The sequence below is a fragment of the Piliocolobus tephrosceles genome, chromosome 7 (genome assembly GCF_002776525.5).
Source record: "Piliocolobus tephrosceles isolate RC106 chromosome 7, ASM277652v3, whole genome shotgun sequence".
Taxonomy (NCBI): Eukaryota; Metazoa; Chordata; class Mammalia; order Primates; family Cercopithecidae; genus Piliocolobus; species Piliocolobus tephrosceles.
In genome coordinates this window covers 9,369,140-9,387,192 of record NC_045440.1, presented here as the reverse complement: position 1 = coordinate 9,387,192, position 18,053 = coordinate 9,369,140, and the positions used below count along the sequence as shown (strand labels likewise).

At 46.5% G+C, this 18,053-nt stretch overlaps 1 protein-coding gene across 1 annotated transcript in view; it reads left to right on the top strand.

Moving 5' to 3' along the window:
- Nucleotides 1-16,383, top strand: part of MYOM2 (myomesin 2) — a 99,049-nt gene extending 82,666 nt beyond the window's left edge. Inside the window, exons 32-37 of the mRNA XM_023219091.2 lie at nucleotides 641-746; nucleotides 11,579-11,742; nucleotides 11,998-12,034; nucleotides 13,230-13,252; nucleotides 14,265-14,320; nucleotides 15,589-16,383. Of these exons, the coding sequence (XP_023074859.1) occupies nucleotides 641-746; nucleotides 11,579-11,742; nucleotides 11,998-12,034; nucleotides 13,230-13,252; nucleotides 14,265-14,320; nucleotides 15,589-15,906 (704 nt within the window). The 3' untranslated portion in view covers nucleotides 15,907-16,383. The remainder of the gene's footprint in view (nucleotides 1-640; nucleotides 747-11,578; nucleotides 11,743-11,997; nucleotides 12,035-13,229; nucleotides 13,253-14,264; nucleotides 14,321-15,588) is intronic.
- The last annotated feature ends 1,670 nt before the right edge of the window (nucleotides 16,384-18,053 follow it).

Genomic DNA, 18,053 nt, shown 5'->3' with positions numbered 1-18,053 from the left:
TCTACCCAGTTCAGAGCTTCTGTGTTCATCAGTGCTACTTCCTTATCTTCTCCTTGCTGACATCTGACCCATAGATGACCTACCTCAATCGAATTAGTCTGCATTTTTATTCCAAGCACACTATGTGTTCTCGTTTCTTGCATTTTCTTGTGGCCTCTGGGATTTCTTCTGCTTTCCTTCCTCTGACCCAAGCTTCATTGGTCTTGAAGAACCAACCGAGGTGCTTCCATCTCCTGGACTGCCACCTGAAAGAGTCGTGCTAAATCCTTTGTGGATTTTCTACAATACTTCAGCGTAGGGTCAACTGACGTAGCATTTGCCATGCGCTGTTGTTACTTTGCCTCCTTTTCTTAAGCAAAGCTGCTGAGGGGCAGATGCTGAATCTTTTTAGACAGTTCTGTGTCTTTCACAGTGTTCTGCAAAGAGCTTTCAGATAATTCTAGCATGGTAAGAGCTTGTTTAATGAATGGATACAGCATAGGAATAAAGTATAAGAATTTGTGGCTGGCCAACTTTATGAGAGACACACGTGTGAACAGGATTGCAGATGGGGACAGGAGGGCTTACCGCAGCGACGCCTTCTGTGATCATACAGCAAGCACTCCTTTTCTTAGATCTGAGGATGTTTTATTTTCTGCAGGGAAATCTGCTTCTCCACTGAAGATACTCTGCACCCCAGAAGGAATACGACTTCAGTGTTTCATGAAGTATTTTACAGAAGAAATGAAAGTAAACTGGCAGCACAAGTAAGTGTGACAGCAGCCGATGGAAGCCGTGCTGTAGATGGGGCTGTCCAGGGCGCACAGCTGGGACCAGGCGTTCCCTGGGGAACATCAAGACACTGCCATTTCCTCTCAAAATTTTATAATTTTAAGCAATGATGACAACTTTTAGCTTAGGGAAGGGATCCCTCACGGCAGTGGGGAGGACGTGGAAGAAGGAGGCAGAGGTGAAATTCCTGACAGTGTTACAGACAAATTTCTCCAATGTCTCAGTCACCAAAGGTGGCTTTGCTAGTAACACACATTTTCTCTGGAAGCGAACAGAGAGCTGAGGCAGAACTAATAAATAATGTGTAGAAACCAGACTTCAAATTTCCAGTCTGTTGGATTCCCACTAGATTTGATAAAAAGTAAAAGGACCAAAACAAGCCCAATCATTAAAATTAAAAAAGGAAGAGAACAAGACCAAGTCTGAAGACCCAGCAAGGTTTTCTGTATTTCATGCTTCTCTGGGTTGGTACGGGTCACTGAGAAAACTACCAGAGACTTCTCATGCAATCCATAGCACTGGGCAGGTCCCTGCTGCCCTGCCCGGGGCATCTGGTTTCTTCCCAGCCAAAGCACAAGCCAACATCTGAAACAACCAGGCAAACCACTGGCTGAATTGAGGAGTCCCCAAAAACAGGACTCGCATCAGGGTCACCAACCCCTTAGACGTCACCGCAGATAAAAGTGGACTTCAGGTGGGTGGGAAGGACAGACAGAGCAGGGATGGTGGCTTTTTATTGATCTCTTTGCTTTCCAAAGGACAACGTGTTCAGGCCAATTATTTGATGGTGTCAAGGCACCCAAATATTAACGCCCCTAGTGTCACTGGTTTGCTTAGGTGACTGTATTTGTAAGTAAACTGAAGTGTTGAAAGCATATATATTCTTAGCTTTTTTTCCTATTTCAATTTTGATATACTATGCTTTCATCTTGTAATGGAGTCAGTACATCCGTGCTTGGAATCTTGCACGTCTTTAAGTTTACTAGTCTGGTATTCAAACTCAAATGAAGTCCCTATAGATCCCACGTGAAGGGATTTGTTAGGAAAGTGTATTAAAGGCAGGGTCTTTTTTAAAAGGACTGTGATAACAGGAGCTTACAGGACTGGAACTCTGGTGTGTTTTTGTGATATAATTGTTTATCAGGATTTATTTTGTAGGACAATGAGTAAATCTATGTCTCTAGCTGAATCAAACCTTCCCCTGGAAAAGGAGAATTAATCATCAGCATCTTTGAGCTTCCTTGTTATTTATAGCGTATTGTCTTGCTGCAAGTTGTACACAGTTGTAATGTGTGTCCTGTCATCCGTCGTAAACATGTTCATCTTCTGGGAGAGGCCAACCCCCTCTTCAGCCTTGTGTGGTTTGTAGTACAGGCCATGCACTGTGCTGGGTCTGGGGGGTACAGAGATTAAACACACGTCCACACACAGGATTAAACACATGCCCCGTGTATGTGTGTGAACACACAGGAAATGTGTGTGTAGATATAGGTTGTGTTAGTGTTAGCAAGCAGGTACTTTGTGTTACAGATTCAACACACGTTATTTTATCTAATCTTCACAAATGCCCTGTAAGTTAGGTATTTACACCCACATTTTATAGATGTGGAAACTGGGGTTCAGGGAGAGAAACATGTCATTTTGTCAGTCACAGCCTACTAAGTGAAAGAGCAGGGATTAGAATGCTGGCTGGTCTGGTTCTAATCACTGCTCTCCCAGGAAGCTCCAAGCCCATTGGAGGAGATGGGTCCTGGACAGGCAGGCAGATCGGGGCACAGCTCATGCATCTGACTCTTCAGTGACCCTGGATCAGTAGAAAGCATCCCTAGATACCAAAAGGGAAGGAGGTGTTACTGTAAATTCCACAGACTTGTAAAAGTAACATTATTTCTGTTTTCTCTTCCGCAAACAAATTCATTATACAACAAAACAGGCATTTCTTTAGCACCTTTATAACTAAACTATAACTTTAAGACCTTAACTTCTTACTATTTGGCTATTAAACAACGTGAAACTATATCAGGTAGCCATTATGTGTGATTGTAATTCACTGCTTGATGACTAAATGCGTTCTTACTAGATGGCAACTGGAAAAAAAGAATAATACGAAAATTTGTTGGAAAATTTGTTGAAATATACTTTAGCCATTTAAAGCTAAATAATTCACTTCACAAAACCTATGAAGCCAGGGAGTGGAGCTGCCAAAGACTGGTGCTGTGGCTCCTGGAATATTTTGTGTTAATGGGTGACATGGAATCAATAGAGTGCAATGAGAATTTTGTGAAATGCAGACATAAGCAAAGACAATTGTTCTTTAGTTAAAAATGCTGAGTAATACATCAGAGGCTATAGAAGATGTCACTTTAAGGGAAGGTTGGAAATTATTCAACATGAGTTAGAAGCAGGCAAAGAGGAATTCAGCAAAAATGTTCTTCAGAAAAGAGATTTTGTCCTCCTACTCAAAAGTGAGATTAATATATCATCTAGACATGGCTAGATCTCAGATTCTTAACATATTGACCACTGAAGTCTTGAAAGTATCTCAAAAACTAAAGAAATTTCAGTCTCTCTTTCTCTCTCTCTGTCTCTGTTTTTGAGACAGAGTCTTGCTCTGTCACCCAGGCTGGAGTGCAGTGGTGCCATTCTAGCTCATGGTAGCCTTGACTTCCTGGGATCAAGTGATTCTCCTGCCTCAGCCTCCTGAGTAGCTGGGACCACAAGTGCACACCACCGTGCCTGGCTAATTTTTAGATTTTTTGTAGAGACGGGGTCTTGCTATATTTTCCAGGCTGGTCTCTAACTCCTGGGCTCAAGTAATCCTCCTGCCTTGGCTTCTTAAAACCCTGGAATTACAGGCATGAGCCACCTTGCATGCCCCACAGTGTCTTTATGGCATAAAAATAAGAGCATGCTTCAAACTGCAAATGTGTATTTTAATTCAATTCAGGAGATTTCACACACAGAGCCTGACTTTGTAAATGCTCTCCTAAAATCTCAACTAAATTGAACTAACTGGGAGGAGAGATGCCTGCCTGACACCCCAGACACCTTCCCTGGCACATCTTCATCCTTATGTCCACAGGGTGGGAGGGGCCGTGGCTGGCCGTGTCTCCAGTGGGAAGGGCTGGGCCGGTGATGGGGCCTTCCGTCTGGCCTGGGCGTGGCTTCAGCCTACGTGTGGGCTGCCTTGCAGTCCTGGCCCGGGACAGCTGCAGGGGTGGGAGCTCCAGGTGTGTCCAGTCCCCTCTCAGAAAGCACAGGGCATCTCCCGTTCTCTGCATGTGTTCTGATGTTCACTATTTAGACAGCAGTAGCTAAAGGCTGCTGGGTATGTTAAGGTCCCCGCAGGCTGTCCTGTCTTGTGAGGCTCTTCCCGAAGGAGGTCTGCATTCTTCAATACTGTCTTCTCCAGCCTAGAAGCAAATATTTCCTAGCTTTTGGGAATTTTCCCGTTTTATCTACATTTCCCTTCAAAAGGGGAGCAAGATCTAGGTGGAGTTCACTTGAATGTCAGACCACACTGAGAAGAGCGAAAGTCTGCCTTTCCAGCTCCGACGCCACAGTGCTGTTGAAACCTCAGGGCTATCATCAATAACAACCTTCAGTGGACTCCACGGAAGCACTGCCTCTGAGGCTCCAGCTCTGTTCTTGTGCTTCCATCTACCTGCCTCTGTCAGTCGTTATTATTATTTTTTAGTTTTTATTGTTTTCATTCGGAGTCTTGCTCTGTCACCCAGGTTGGAGTGCAGTGGCGTGATCTCGGCTCACTGCAACCTCTGCCTCCTGGGTTCAAGTGATTCTCCCGCCTCAGCCTCCCGAATAGCTGGGATTACAGGCGCATGACACCACATCTGGCTAATTTTTGTATTTTTATTTGAGACCAGGTTTCACCATGTTGGCCAGGCTGGTCTCAAACTCCTGACCTCAGGTGATCCACCCACTTCAGCTTCCCAAAGTGCTGGGATTACAGGCGTGAGCGACCACGCCTGGTCTGTCAGCCACTATTGATCTCAGGCTTAGTTTTTAGATTTTTGTACTTGTGTTAGTTCCAACCATTTATTTTACTATATATAATATTCAGTTACAAATATATAATATTTCTAAATCGTTCACTGTGAAATAATTTTAGACTCATAAACAAGTTGGGAAGAAAGTATGGAGTTCCCTTATATCCTCCATCGTCTTCCCCTGAGGTTAACGTCTTGTCTAGCCACCTTATAACCATCAAAACCAGGAGCTGAATGATGATGTAATGCTATTAACTCCACTACAGACCAGTTCTGGTTGCACCTGTTTTTCCAGGAATGCCCTTTTCCATGTTCTCGTGTTGAATCTCAGGTCCCATGTTGCAATCAGGTGTCCTGGCTCCTGGTTTCCCCCTGTCTAGGACAGTTCCTCAGGCTCTCCTTGTCTCTCTTGGCCTGGGTGCCTTGAAGCCGTCTGTCTGTCACTTTGAAGCATGCCCTCCGTCTGGGTTTACCTGGTGTTTCCCATGATTGGGTTGGTGACTCAGTTTTAGCTGGAATACAACAAAAGCCATGCTGATATCTGATCACTGGGTTAAGGCAATGTCTGCCCTGTCTCTTCTTGGGAACGTTATTATTTTTCCCTTGGTAATTAGTAAATACTTTAGGACTTGGCAAGTCTCTTGTCCCTCTGCAGACCTGTGTGCTGAGATTTGAGGTTCAGCAGTGAATCTGGCCTGCAGCACTGATTTCTGAGGGGCTGGGTAGAGGGTAATTTTCTAGTTCCCTCTTCCTTCTATGTTTGTTCTGCTGGGAGGTGCTGGCCTCTCCTCTGTGTACCTCCTCATTCAGCTGCTTGGCCGCATCCGTTTGGACTCAGGGATGCTGATTTTATGTTGTGAGCTGTGACTTTGCTCAAATTGTTCCAGCTCTGGCCTTTGGGAGCTCCTTCCGGTTGTCACCTGCTTGCTCCAGCGTGCGTGCCTGTGTCTTCTTAGCAGCAGTGCCTTATTTTCTGGGTCCGTAAAACATTCCCAACTCGTCTTGTATTTTCTGCCCCAGTTCTACAATCCCAGAAGCCCTGGCTCCTGGACCAAGGGTGGCATCAGAGACTGTCAATGTCTCAGGGAGCCGCAGGTCTTACACGCTCTGGAGACAGGACTGGGTGACATGTGCGTGCACGCGGAGACACACACTTGTACATCCGTGTCCACTTCTGCATCTCACCGTCTGTTTACTAGAATCTGATAGGATCCCAGTCCAGTCCAACTCCACAGGCTTCATTCAAGCCTTGCCCCTTTCCTGAGCTGTAACTCGGTTCCCCAGGGAAAAGCCTGGCTCTCATCTATTGTTTTTTTTTTTTCTTCCCAATCCTAGTATTTACATCAAGCAGTTTCAGAATTAGTAACTCATATCTCTGTGAGAAAGAAATGTGCAAACTAGAGTTCAGTGTTTCCTGCAATTAATTCCTTTCATCTTTAGCCATGCAGTATCAAATCAAAATATAGCTTTCCAAAGCTGCTGTATTTCTTTGTGTTCTGGGTGATAAGCAATTCATTTGCAACATAGTTACGTTCGTTTGTTACTGTTCGTATTTTCTTTTGGGTTCCCCTTGCTTTCAAGCTGATGTTCCTCATCTATTTTGGGAAATGTGAAAGGCAGTGTGGTTGCAAGAGTCTGAGCTACAGAACTGGAGCCCAGACCTTCTCTCCTCCTCCCTGCTCACCTGCCCCCAGGCCCCTTACCTGTCTCCTTCCCACCTACCCTGTCACAGGCAACCGAACTGCTGGTTGCTTTTGCACGAAGGAGCAGAAACGTGTGCTTTCTTCTATCCTCCACTGTCTTGTATTAATACAAACCATTTTCACTTTAGTTTGGAATGAAGGAATTTGGTCATGTTTTGTAATCAAGTAATACGAAGAAGAGGTTTTGTCATATTTTGGCTCATTTATGTCTCAAACAACAATAATAATACTTTTAAAATCCCTGTATGTCCAAGTCATTGTCTAGGTAAGACAACAGTTATAATTAATTCAGCAACCAGATAGTCAAAGAAATGAACAGCTATTTTTGAGCACTAGGACATGCTTGGCCCTCTTTTAAGTTGCTCATTCAGGGGAAGCCAAATGAGAGGGCGTGGGGTCTAGGGTGAGACCCTGAAGCTGGGAGTAGGAAGCTGGAAACCAGTATTTGCCCTCCAGGTGAGCAGCCAGGGTTGCAGACATCAGGTACAGCAGGAGCCTCTGCTAATGGCTGTCCATGTTCTGTGAGTGACTTTGTCTGAGTCATATTGAGGGAACAGACTTAGAACCCAGTCCAAGAGAAGTGTGTGTGATGCAAGAGAAGCCAGGCTCAGAACACCAACATGGGCAGCTCGAGGCTGGGATTGGGGTTTAAGGCAGGCTCCTGATCCCAGGCTCACAGCTACCTTTCTGCAGCTGCAGCTCAGGGAAGGGTAGTGTCCCAGCTGCAGGCTGTGGGGTCCTGGCTCAGGGCATCTTGCCTGCGTGCATGTTTACCCAGATCCCGGGGTGGCAGTGGAGGCCGCAGCTGTGATGAAGGAGGTGGGGCCAGAAGCATGTGGGGTCCCAGAAGGGCACCAAGTGGGCCAGTGTGTGATCTGGTGTTCAGTGGACACCATTCCTTCATTACAGTGGTTTTTACCCTTTGTCACTGGCTGAGATTTGGGTTCAAGTGTTCCTTCCCCAAATTGTGTGGCTGTTGTAAAGAATCTCTCATTGAAGTAGAGGGTCACTTTTTAAAAGTGAAACTTGAATGATAAGTCACTCCAAAGGCCTAGGGCCATTAACGTGAGGCCATCACCGTGAGGCCAGTGAAGCAGTTGTTTGCAGTGGGGCCCTTGTCTTCACTGCTGCCAAGCCAGTGTGTCCAGTTACACCAAAGCCAGGAGGCCGGTTGGACACATTTACAGCTATTTTATGAATGCTCGTGTGAAGGTGTACCTTTTTCCCTTGTCACCTATATCAAAATAAAGTTATCTTTCTTTTGTCTATAAGCAAGTTGCTAATTGTGTGAGTAGAACGGATCACCATTGGAATGGGACATAGTCCAGCAGAACATAAACGCCGCAAATGCTAAAATGCCACCACTTCATGAAGCATTTGCAAGGTGACTTAGCAGCCCAGTGAATTTCACCTGTTGGACAAAGCTGTGTACGATGTGGCTGATACAGTGGAAACTTCACTAGCTTTTCTTCGTGGCTCCAGGTCCAAACAGTGAGATTTCGGGGCTGTTTGCAGTTTTACCCCATGGAAGAAATTCTAGTCTCTCTCTCTTTCTCACACACACACAAACACACATACACACACACAGAGCAGAGGTTTGAACATCTTCGTCTATACATCTAGGACACAACAGTTTGGCACCTAATTTAGCTCTTTGAAGAAGACATATTTGAGTTAATGGAGATCAAGAAAACGTTGTCTTCTCCCTAACACCCATGTGGCGTGTGGGAGATTGAGCTCACAGGGGAACGAGCTCACACAGGGCGGCAGCGATTGTTGCGTCCTCTCGGTGAGGCTGACCAGCGTCAGCACAAACACACCGTTTGGTGCAGGATTCAAGACACCAGGCATGACAAAAATCATCCCCTTATCCACAAGCAGGGAGCTCATCACAAGTCCCCAAGCAGCGTCCAGGCTTTGCAGGGCAGGGAAGCAGGGTGGGTCTGGGCAGGACTGAGGGCCTTATTGGTGTGTGGAGTCTCAGGCTGGAATCCTGCCCCATGGGTCTTTGTGTGTGCAGGAAGCACATATAGCCAAGTTGGCAGTGCCTGGTTTGTGTGTGTGCACGCATTTGATAGAACTTGGACCCTCATCATTTCCAACAAGAGAAGGTGACAAGATGACTAAGGCCCATCGGTGTTGGCAAAACAAGTTTTTCTGACTCTGACCAGAAGAGTTCCACACCCTTGTTGAACCGTTTCCTTGGATGGGGTACATTTAGTCAATAAGTGATTCCAGCGGGCTCAGTTCCCCACTAATCTGTAATTTCCAATCCGCTGATTGATCTGTAAAGTGTTCAGCTGTAAGTGCATACGGGCGGGGGGTGGGGGGGGATAAAGAAGTCTTTCTTAATCAAGCTGTGATGTCTCTACAGGGTGCCAGTGTCTCTTTACCTTCAGGTCTCTGCACAGATGGGCTTTCTTGCTGCTCCCCGCACGCTAGGGTTTGGGATTGACTGGCTAATCCACTGCTTGGTATATATTCTGTGCAAGGTTTTTCTTTTCTGCAGAGCTGAGAATCACCGTGTAAAGTCTAATTTCCCTTTTGTACACAGGAATGAGTAGGTCTGAGTGCTGGAATGGCCCATCAATCACTTTAGTACTAGCGACCTGCTGTGAGCTCACAGGACGGCTGGGGTGGCCACTGATGCTCACCTGCCCTGGGCCACACCACGGATGGAGAACCTGGCGAGTCCATGTTGCCTGGAACGTGAGCGCCAGCCTGCAGCTTGCAAACATGGCACTGTTGGCCTGGCCCTCTCTGGCTCCTGAGTGCTGGGGTCCTGGGGTCCTGGCCTTATCGCTTCTCCTTCCCTCTCCCGCTCCCCGCGCAGCCCGTGCTGACTGTGGACTGAGAGCAGCTGGGCAGAGCATGGGGCTCTGTTGCGGGGTCAGCCTTTGTGAGGCTCCTGGGTCAGCAACGTACAGAATTCCAGGTGTGGGACTGAGAGAGTCCTGAAGGATTGCCCGGTCCGATTCTCCTGCCTCTTTCCGGGGAGGGGCAGCTCATGGGAAAAGGGAGATAATTAACATATTGTGAAGGGCTAAAGGGGTCTCTTTTACATTATGTGCATTCTAACACCATTTTTAAAAGTTTAGGTAGAAATAAAGTGCTCACACTGCCCTGCCTTCTAAGGCAGCACGAGCTCGTCCCACATCGGCAACAGGGGAGGCCGACCTGATTATTGTAGACAAATGTGTATCAATTATGTTCCAGAGTTGCTTCAATAGATGTTGATCATATCTTCTTGGATTCCTAAAACAACCCCACATGGGCAGCGTTAGATCCTCCTTCTCTGTCCAGGATCCGAGACGCTAAGTCTCAGGCTGAAGCCAATCTCACAAAACCATCCCTGGGAGCAGCCGTTTCGTCCTCTCTGGCTTAGTGTGCACCAGGATCCTGCTGTGCCCTCATGGAGCTCCCACTTTATATCTGGACAGACTCGATTCTGACACACACTGCCAGCACCACCACCAGAGACCAGGACACAGAGCCAAGCATTTATTTTTACATATATACTTTTTGAGACAGTGTCTCACTCTGTTGGCCAGGCTGGAGTGTGATGGTGTGATCACAGCTCACTGCAGCCTTGACTTTCTCTGGCTCAGGCAGTCCTCCTGCCTCAGTCTCCTGAGTAGCTGAGACTACAGGTGCTTGCCACTATGCCCGGCTAATTTTTGTATTTTTGTAGAGACAGTCTTGCTTGGTTGTCCAGGGTGGTCTCGAACTCCTGGGTTCATGTGATCCTCCCACCTCGGCCTCCCAAAGTGCTGGGACTACAGGCATGAGCCACTGCACCTGGCCTGAGCTGTGCATTTATTATAGGCTTAAGATATATTTGTTGAAGGAAAGAATAACAGAGAAAAAGGCTATGATGGTGAGGAGGGCTGGAGAATTCTTTTTCCTGATGGAACTCAAGGCATTCTTGGTTGCCGGTAAGGGTAATGAAAGATGCCACAAGCACCACAGCTGGCTCTCTGTGCAACTGACACAGCCCGTTTCCCCGAGTTCCAGCTATTCTGGAGCTGGTGCCTGAGAGAAACGGGTCCACATTCCAGCTCTTGTGTGGCCCTGAGAGTCAGTCCTGTTTTCATGTGCCTGTGACTACGACTTCCACAAATCTCTCTGGCTCCCTCTAAACTGAAGTAATGTTAGGAAATAACTTATACCCATTTGTCTGCAGTAAACAGGTTGGCCTTATACGTTGCAGATGTGGGAATCTTAGAAGGCAGGAATGGTATGAGCACCTTGTTTTTATCTAAGCTTAAAAAAATTGTGGCATAATACACATAATGTAAAAGTTAGCATTTTAACCATCTTTAAGGGTACTGTTCAGTGGTGTTAAGTACATTCACATCATTGTGTAGCCACCACCACCACCCAGGACCTTTTCATCCTCCCAAACCGAAACTCTGTTCCCATTAAACCCTCACTCCCTGTTCCTCTCCCCCAGCCCCTGGTACCCACAGTTCTACTTCCTGTCTCTGTGAATCTGACTACCTAAGCCCTTCATAGGAGTACATGTTTGTCTCTTTGTGACAGGCTTATTTTATTCAGCAGAATGTCCTTAGGGTTCATCCACATTGCAGCAGGCATTGGGATTTCCCTCATGTATTTATGGGCCACAGTCTGTTGATCCATTCATCACCAATGCACGCTTGGGCTGCTTCCCCACCAGGGCTGTCGTGAACAATGCTACTAAGGATGTGGGTGTGACAATCTCTCTCCAAGACCCTGCATTCAATTCTTCAGGGCATCTACGGAGAAGTGCAATTAATGGATCATATAATAGTTCTAGCTTTAATTTTTTGAGGAACTACCATACTGTAGAGAATAATGTTAAGTCCATTATGTTGTGACAAGTATATATTAAATAATAATATACCTTTGAAAATTAAGTATCATTTAATGTTTGAAGGTTTTCAGATCTGAGTTACTGATATGGTCAATACATTCGTAACAGCCAGGATAATCTATTGTGATATTGGCATCAGCAAGTTAGAGAAGGCTGTCACAGCAGCAGGACATTGCCCCGTAGACATTGTGCATGTGACATGGAGACCCTAACTTTGATACATTCCTGTTGCTATTTTAAAGAGATGCTAAGATCTCATCCAGTGAGCATATGAGAATCGGGGGAAGTGAAGAGATGGCCTGGCTGCAGATATGTGAGCCGACGGAGAAGGATAAAGGAAAATACACTTTTGAGATTTTCGATGGCAAAGATAACCATCAACGCTCCCTCGACCTGTCTGGACAAGGTAAGAGAATTCTTCTTTAGCATTTAACAATCTCTATTTAGAAATCCATTTAGATGCTGAAGGGAGGGAATACGATATGAATACAGGAGACAATATGAATTTATGATTTTCATTTAGAGAAAATGAAAAAATCACTTTATTCATTCTTTGAGTATATCAGTTTTCATGAACCAGATTCAGTGGTAGAATATTTGAATGAATAAATAAAATCTGAACACTGAAATGGTTACTAACATAAGAACTATTTCCTTACAGCTTTTGATGAAGCATTTGCAGAATTCCAGCAACTCAAGTAAGATTTGCGTATTTGGTTACTGTGATATCATCCTGGGGGCAGTTGAGTCCCAGTCAGTTTGGCTGCATGTGGGAATCTGTATGGAAGCCTGGATGACCCAAAGAAAGAGCCATTCCTGGGACAGAAGTGGCAATTTAAGCAATGCAGAATGTGGAGGGGTGGGCATTCTCCTCAACCAGAAATGCATTTATCAACGGACTGTCCAGGGTTGTCAGAACCCCAGATGGATTTTGAAAATCATTATTGTAAGAGTTGAAGAAGAGAAAAGAAATACGCAAAGCAGCTTAACAGTCAAAGACAAGTTTATTTTGGAGAATAGACCTGAGTGGGGCTGCTGGCAGATTTCGGTCAGAAGCACTTTCTCTTACAGACTAAGGGTATTTAAAGGTTCTGGTTCAGGCTAGGAGTGTTTCTGTGTGAAGGAGAGTTTTATTGTGTTGGAATGCCTCTGGTTGGAGGGGAGGCTACCTAAGGGTGGGAAGGTTTTTGATTGGAGGGTAGGTTATCCCAAGGTTGGTATGTTTCTGGTTGGAGGTGTCATTTGTGATTTATGGTCATGCTGACGTTAGCCTTTAAGCTGATGTTTTTGAGCTGGACTTAGGTGGTTTCTAATCAAGGAAAACTTAAAATGGCAATGCTAGTCCAAGATGGTAATGCTGCTGCTGTCAATTATCATCAGTCTGCACATCACACAGAGCAACTTTTTAAGGAAAATTCGGGGTTTTCAGATGCACGATCGAGTGTTTGCACATCCAAAGCTGACCACAGTCCTTGGCCTGTGCTAGCTTATTTAATAAACATTTGTTGATTGGGTACAGGGATGAGCAAGATAGATCAGAAACTGACAAGTTCCAAAAATATCTCAAGTCTCCAGTGCAATCTGGTGAATTGTGGGAAAAAAAAGAATTCTCTTCAACCTGTGAACTGGAATGCTAAACTTTTCTGTGGGTTTTAGCATCTGGATAATAGGGCATTTTCCACCTCAACATGGGCAGTGGGAACCATCAGGAAAAAGCGATGATATCCATGCTGGGATCCTGTGATCTGAACGTGTTCTTCTAAGAGAATGCCAGCGTATTTCCTTCTTTCTTTTGCTCTCATCGCTAGTGAGTCTATCAGCTGTACATTTTGTTGGAAGCACTTTCTCATACTCTTTTTTCATTCTCTCCTCTCTGTCCCCTTTAACTTTTAGAGCTGCTGCTTTTGCAGAGAAGAGTAAGTACCTGTTAGATTATAACCAGGATGGTAAATTATTTTGGGTGGGGCAAAAAGGTCTATATTTTAGAGTACCAACTTTGTGTGTTAAATAATAACCAGCAACCCCCCCACCCTGATGTAACAATGCCACCAACACTGCACCCTGTCCTGGAGCCCTACGTCCTGCACTGCTGGTCCCTGCACTGCTTTTGGCCTTAGCCCAGTTACCCCGCGGGCCCCCACCTTCACTCCTGTCCTCTGTCTTCCCTTGCAGAATCTGCAGCCCAGACACCCAGGGCCTTTTCCCTTTTCCTCCCCTCCCCTCCACCTCCCCTCCCCCTCCCCTCCCCTCCCCTCCCTTCCCTGTCTCTTTTTCTCTTCTCTTCTCTCTTTTTCTTTTTTTTTTGACAGAGCCTTGCTCTGTCACCTAGGCTAGAGTGCAGTGGCGTGATCTTGGCTCACTGCAACCTCTGCCTCCTGGGTTCAAGTGATTCTCCTGCCTCAGCTTCCTGAGTAGCTGGGATTACAGGCACCCGCCATCACGCCTGGCTAGTTTTTTAGTTTTAGTAGAGACAGGGTTTCACCATGTTGGCCAGGCTGGTCTCTAACTCGTGACCTCAGATTATCTGCCCACCTCGGCCTCCCAAAATGTTGGGATTACAGGTGTGAGCCACCACGCACGGCCAGGACCCCTTCACTTTCTGCCCAGCTCGGACACACGCAGCTCTCCAGGCTTTCAGTCCTTGGTGAATTCTTCACCCTTCAAGACCAGCCCCTATCTCACATTTCCTCTGGAGTGTTTCACCCCCTGCCCTTCACAGAGTCTATTATCTCCTCACCTACCTTCCCTTGGCTTTGGCTTATCCCTCAACTGTCAACATATAAATCTTTTTCTTTGGTGCTCTCTCTCCTGAGCATAAACTCCCCCCACGTTCACCCTGGTACCCGCTGCTGCTTACACGGCCGCTGCTCCGTGGGAACGTCCCGCAGATGTTTTCCTACCTGAGGCGCTTTCCCTTTCCCATTGCAGATCGTGGTAGGTTGATTGGCGGCTTGCCTGATGTGGTGACCATCATGGAAGGGAAGGTGAGGATTCTAAACTCGGCCGGGGCAGGGCGTCAGCAAGGTGCAGTGCATGCAGCCCCTCCTTTTGGGGCAGAGCAGAGGGAACCCAGCAAGGGGCTTCTATGTCCTCACTCAGCCTGCAGGGAACCCAGAGTCCCCCCGCCTTTCCTGCCCCTTCTAGACGGCCGGGGATAACCCCTGTATTCTCCAAGGAAGGAATCGCGTAACATTCTGAATCCACAAACCTGTGGTCACAGGAACACGTCGTGCCACTTGGGTACCTCAAGGCAGGTGCTTTGGCTATGGGTGTTTCTAGGCCCTCAGGGTCTGCCGGGGTCTGGTGTCACCTGCCCCTGTGGCCATTCACCCAGAGGAGCAAGTGCAGGACGAGGCGGCCACAACTGCCGTGGCCTGCCTGCCTGTATGAAGGTGCAGGCCCCCTCTTCCCGTGTGAAGCAACACAGCTTTTACTACACGGAAGAAAAAAATCTCTGCTCCCACTCTCAAGGTCACTGTGGAACACATCGTGGAAGCCGCTTACTGGAGTGCAATTTGTTGCCTGTCAGGAGAATTATTGATATCTAATTGATACTTCTCTGGTTGCTTCAGCGGGTCTGACTCAATGTCACAGGGACAGAGATACTTGAGAGAATTTTATTAGGCCAGAAGACAAAAGTTTATAGACCTCTTCTTTAGCAGCTAAAGGAAAAGCCTAGAGAGCTCTTGAGATGTCATCTTAGGATGTAATTGAGAAATTAGCAATCGTTTCACTTTATCCTAGGCTGAAAGCATATTTTAACTAAGCTTCAAGAATGCATTTTTTTTGCCTCCAGTTTACCAGTTATAAGACAATATATTCATGGGGTCTGCCAGAGGAACTGGTAAGAGGGACCCATACGTCTAAACAGAAAGGAATTTGGGAGCAGGCCGGATATATCTACTATAAAACATAGACCTTAATTAAATTACTTTCAAATTAGTTAATTGACTTAGGCTATGGATAAAAGCTGAGAATAAATAGGACATGTGCTCACTGGTTTTTTTTATGAACTCCCCTGTAAAACAGTGAACCTGTTCCCTGATGTCCTCTGGCTGCTCTGTCTAGAGTGGCGCTTATGTACATAAAGTCTTGTTGCTAAACAAACGATTGAAGGACCAGTACGTGTCACTGAGTGTGACGCACCGTCTGAGGGGTGCCAGTGAGTGTGACTGGAGCACACCGTCTGAGGGGGTGATAGGACTTTCCTTTTCCTAACTCTTCCTTCTCCACCAACCTCTTCCTTCCAAAGACCTTGAATCTCACCTGCACGGTGTTTGGAAACCCTGACCCCGAAGTGGTTTGGTTCAAGAATGACCAGGACATCGAGCTCAGCGAGCACTTCTCGGTGAAGGTGGAGCAGTCCAAGTACGTCAGCATGACCATCAAAGGCGTGACCTCTGAGGACTCGGGCAAGTACAGCATCAACGTGAAGAACAAGTACGGTGGGGAGAAGATTGATGTGACGGTGAGCGTGTACAAACACGGGGAGAAGATCCCGGACGTGGCCCCACCCCAGCAAGCCAAACCCAAGCTCATCCCGGCATCTGCCTCGGCGCCAGGCCAGTGAAGGCGTTTTCCCGGCCTGGAGATGGGAAAATATGCTTGGCAGAGACAGGAATGCTGTGTGCTTGTTCCAGAGGAGCAGCCGGCGTCCGAGTGGCGTCCTGTGTGGGCTGGTAGTTGATCACACATTGTGCTTTTGATTTTTGCGTTTGGTGATGATTATACTCATCTAAGGGAGAAAGCTAATATTTTCCACAAGACTGAACAACGTGTTTACACGAGGGTAGACGGCAGGCACCTGACAGAGAGTGGGTTGGCGGATGACACACTAGCATTTGCACGGGTGTGGGCATATGGGCGCAGCACCTGGACATGTGGAGCATGTGGCGGTCTGTGTGAAGCCACCGAGAAGCCGCCGTGCTGCTCTTTGGGGGCCGTGGGATCTAGCAGTTCTGAAATCCTGGCTGTGGAGCCTCTGAAGCGTGTGTTACCTGGTTAAGCTTGTTTGCTTGTTTTCTCTTGCTTTAGGCAAATAAAACTTCAAAAATCACCTTGTTGTGGTTTTCCTGTGCCAAATCACACCTACCTGCACCTGCTCACCCTCCTGGCTTGTTTAATGATGGGTTATCATGCACTTTCATGGCTGGTGGGGTGCAGACAGCGCTCACACTCCAGAGGCAGGGCATGATGAATCACACCTCCAAAGCCCCTCCGACCTGTGGGGCGGGGCTGCCAGCCCCAAGTGGCACCCAAGACAGCACCAGTCTTAAGAAGTGTGCGTTTTGTGCAAGGCTTAGAAAGGTCACCTAGTGATTATACCACAGGGAAAATAAAATGCATAGATGGCTCTGTTCTTTTTTAGTGTGCTAATGAATTAGGAAGGGATATCAAAAGAAAAAAGGCACTCATTTGGAATGATCACTGTAGTAGCCATGGAGGAAAAATAAAAACTTGGCAGCCTACACAAGGCCTCTTGGTGAAGTTAATGTTTAGGAGGAACATACCCTCTCTTTGAACTTTTTCTTCCTTTGTTTGGAAAGAGGCTGAAATTCTTCTGGCATAAAAATCCCATTTCAGTATTTTAGTTTTATTGTTGCTTTATGACAGGAAAAGCTTTGATAATTAAGAATGTTTTACCTTTCTGTCTCATTAAGGGCAATCCAAATTTTACGAGATCTTGTTATATTTTTCTAAGGTAATAATACAAATCCTGAGAATTAAATATGTCCCCAATAACATAAAGCTGGCTGAGTTGGTTTCCATGGCAGTAAAGTGAATGTCAGCAAGAATTTTATTTTTATTATTTCTCCCTTCTCTGTCAAGCAGGTGAACCTTAGCGGAGTTTGTTCTTACTGCCTGGTGGAGCCACATTTTCCAGAGTGGCTTGGGGAGGGGAGGCACAGACAGACTTGTCTCCATCTGACCTTGATTTAGGTAAACATTTTGTTTATTTTCCAGTTTAAACAGTCATTTTTGTTTAGTAATTGTGGTTCATGGGAAAGAATTCAAATGGTTGTGAATTTCTTAAAGCCATATATACCATTTTTAATAGTTCCCCTTTTTGAGCAGTTGCAGGTTCACAGCAAAGTTAAAAGGAAAGTAGAGATCTCCACTCCAGCCCCTACCCCAACCACAGCTTCCCCCACAACCAACACCTCCCACCAGAGGGGTGTGCTTGTTACACCCGCTGCATTCGCACTGACACATCACCATCGCCACGGGGCAGAGTTTACCCTGGGCTCGCTCTTGGTGCTTGTTACAACCACTGCACCCACACTGAAGCCTCACCACTGTCCGGGGCTGGAGTTTCCCCCAGGCTCACTCCTGGCGCTTGTTACAAGCGCTGCACACACACCGAAGCCTCACCACTGCCAGGGCTGGAGCTTCCCCCGGGCTCGCTCCTGGTGCTGTCGGCTCTGTGGGTTTGGTCGGGTGATCAGGACTCATGTCCACCACTGTTGCATCACGCACAGTCTTTTCTCTGACCTAAAATTCTTCCCTTCAGCCCCTGAGCATTTTACTGCCTCCATAGTTTTGAGTTATAATATTTTTTAAAATAAGTTTTTTTTTTTTAATAAATAGTCTCAGACATGCAGCGAAGTGTCTTTACAACAGTGCAGAGAGCCCCAGTGGACTCCACACAGTCTTCCTGTTGTTCACCTTTCGTGTTGCTGTGGGGTGAGACGATGGCCTCACCTCCAGGTGGCCTTT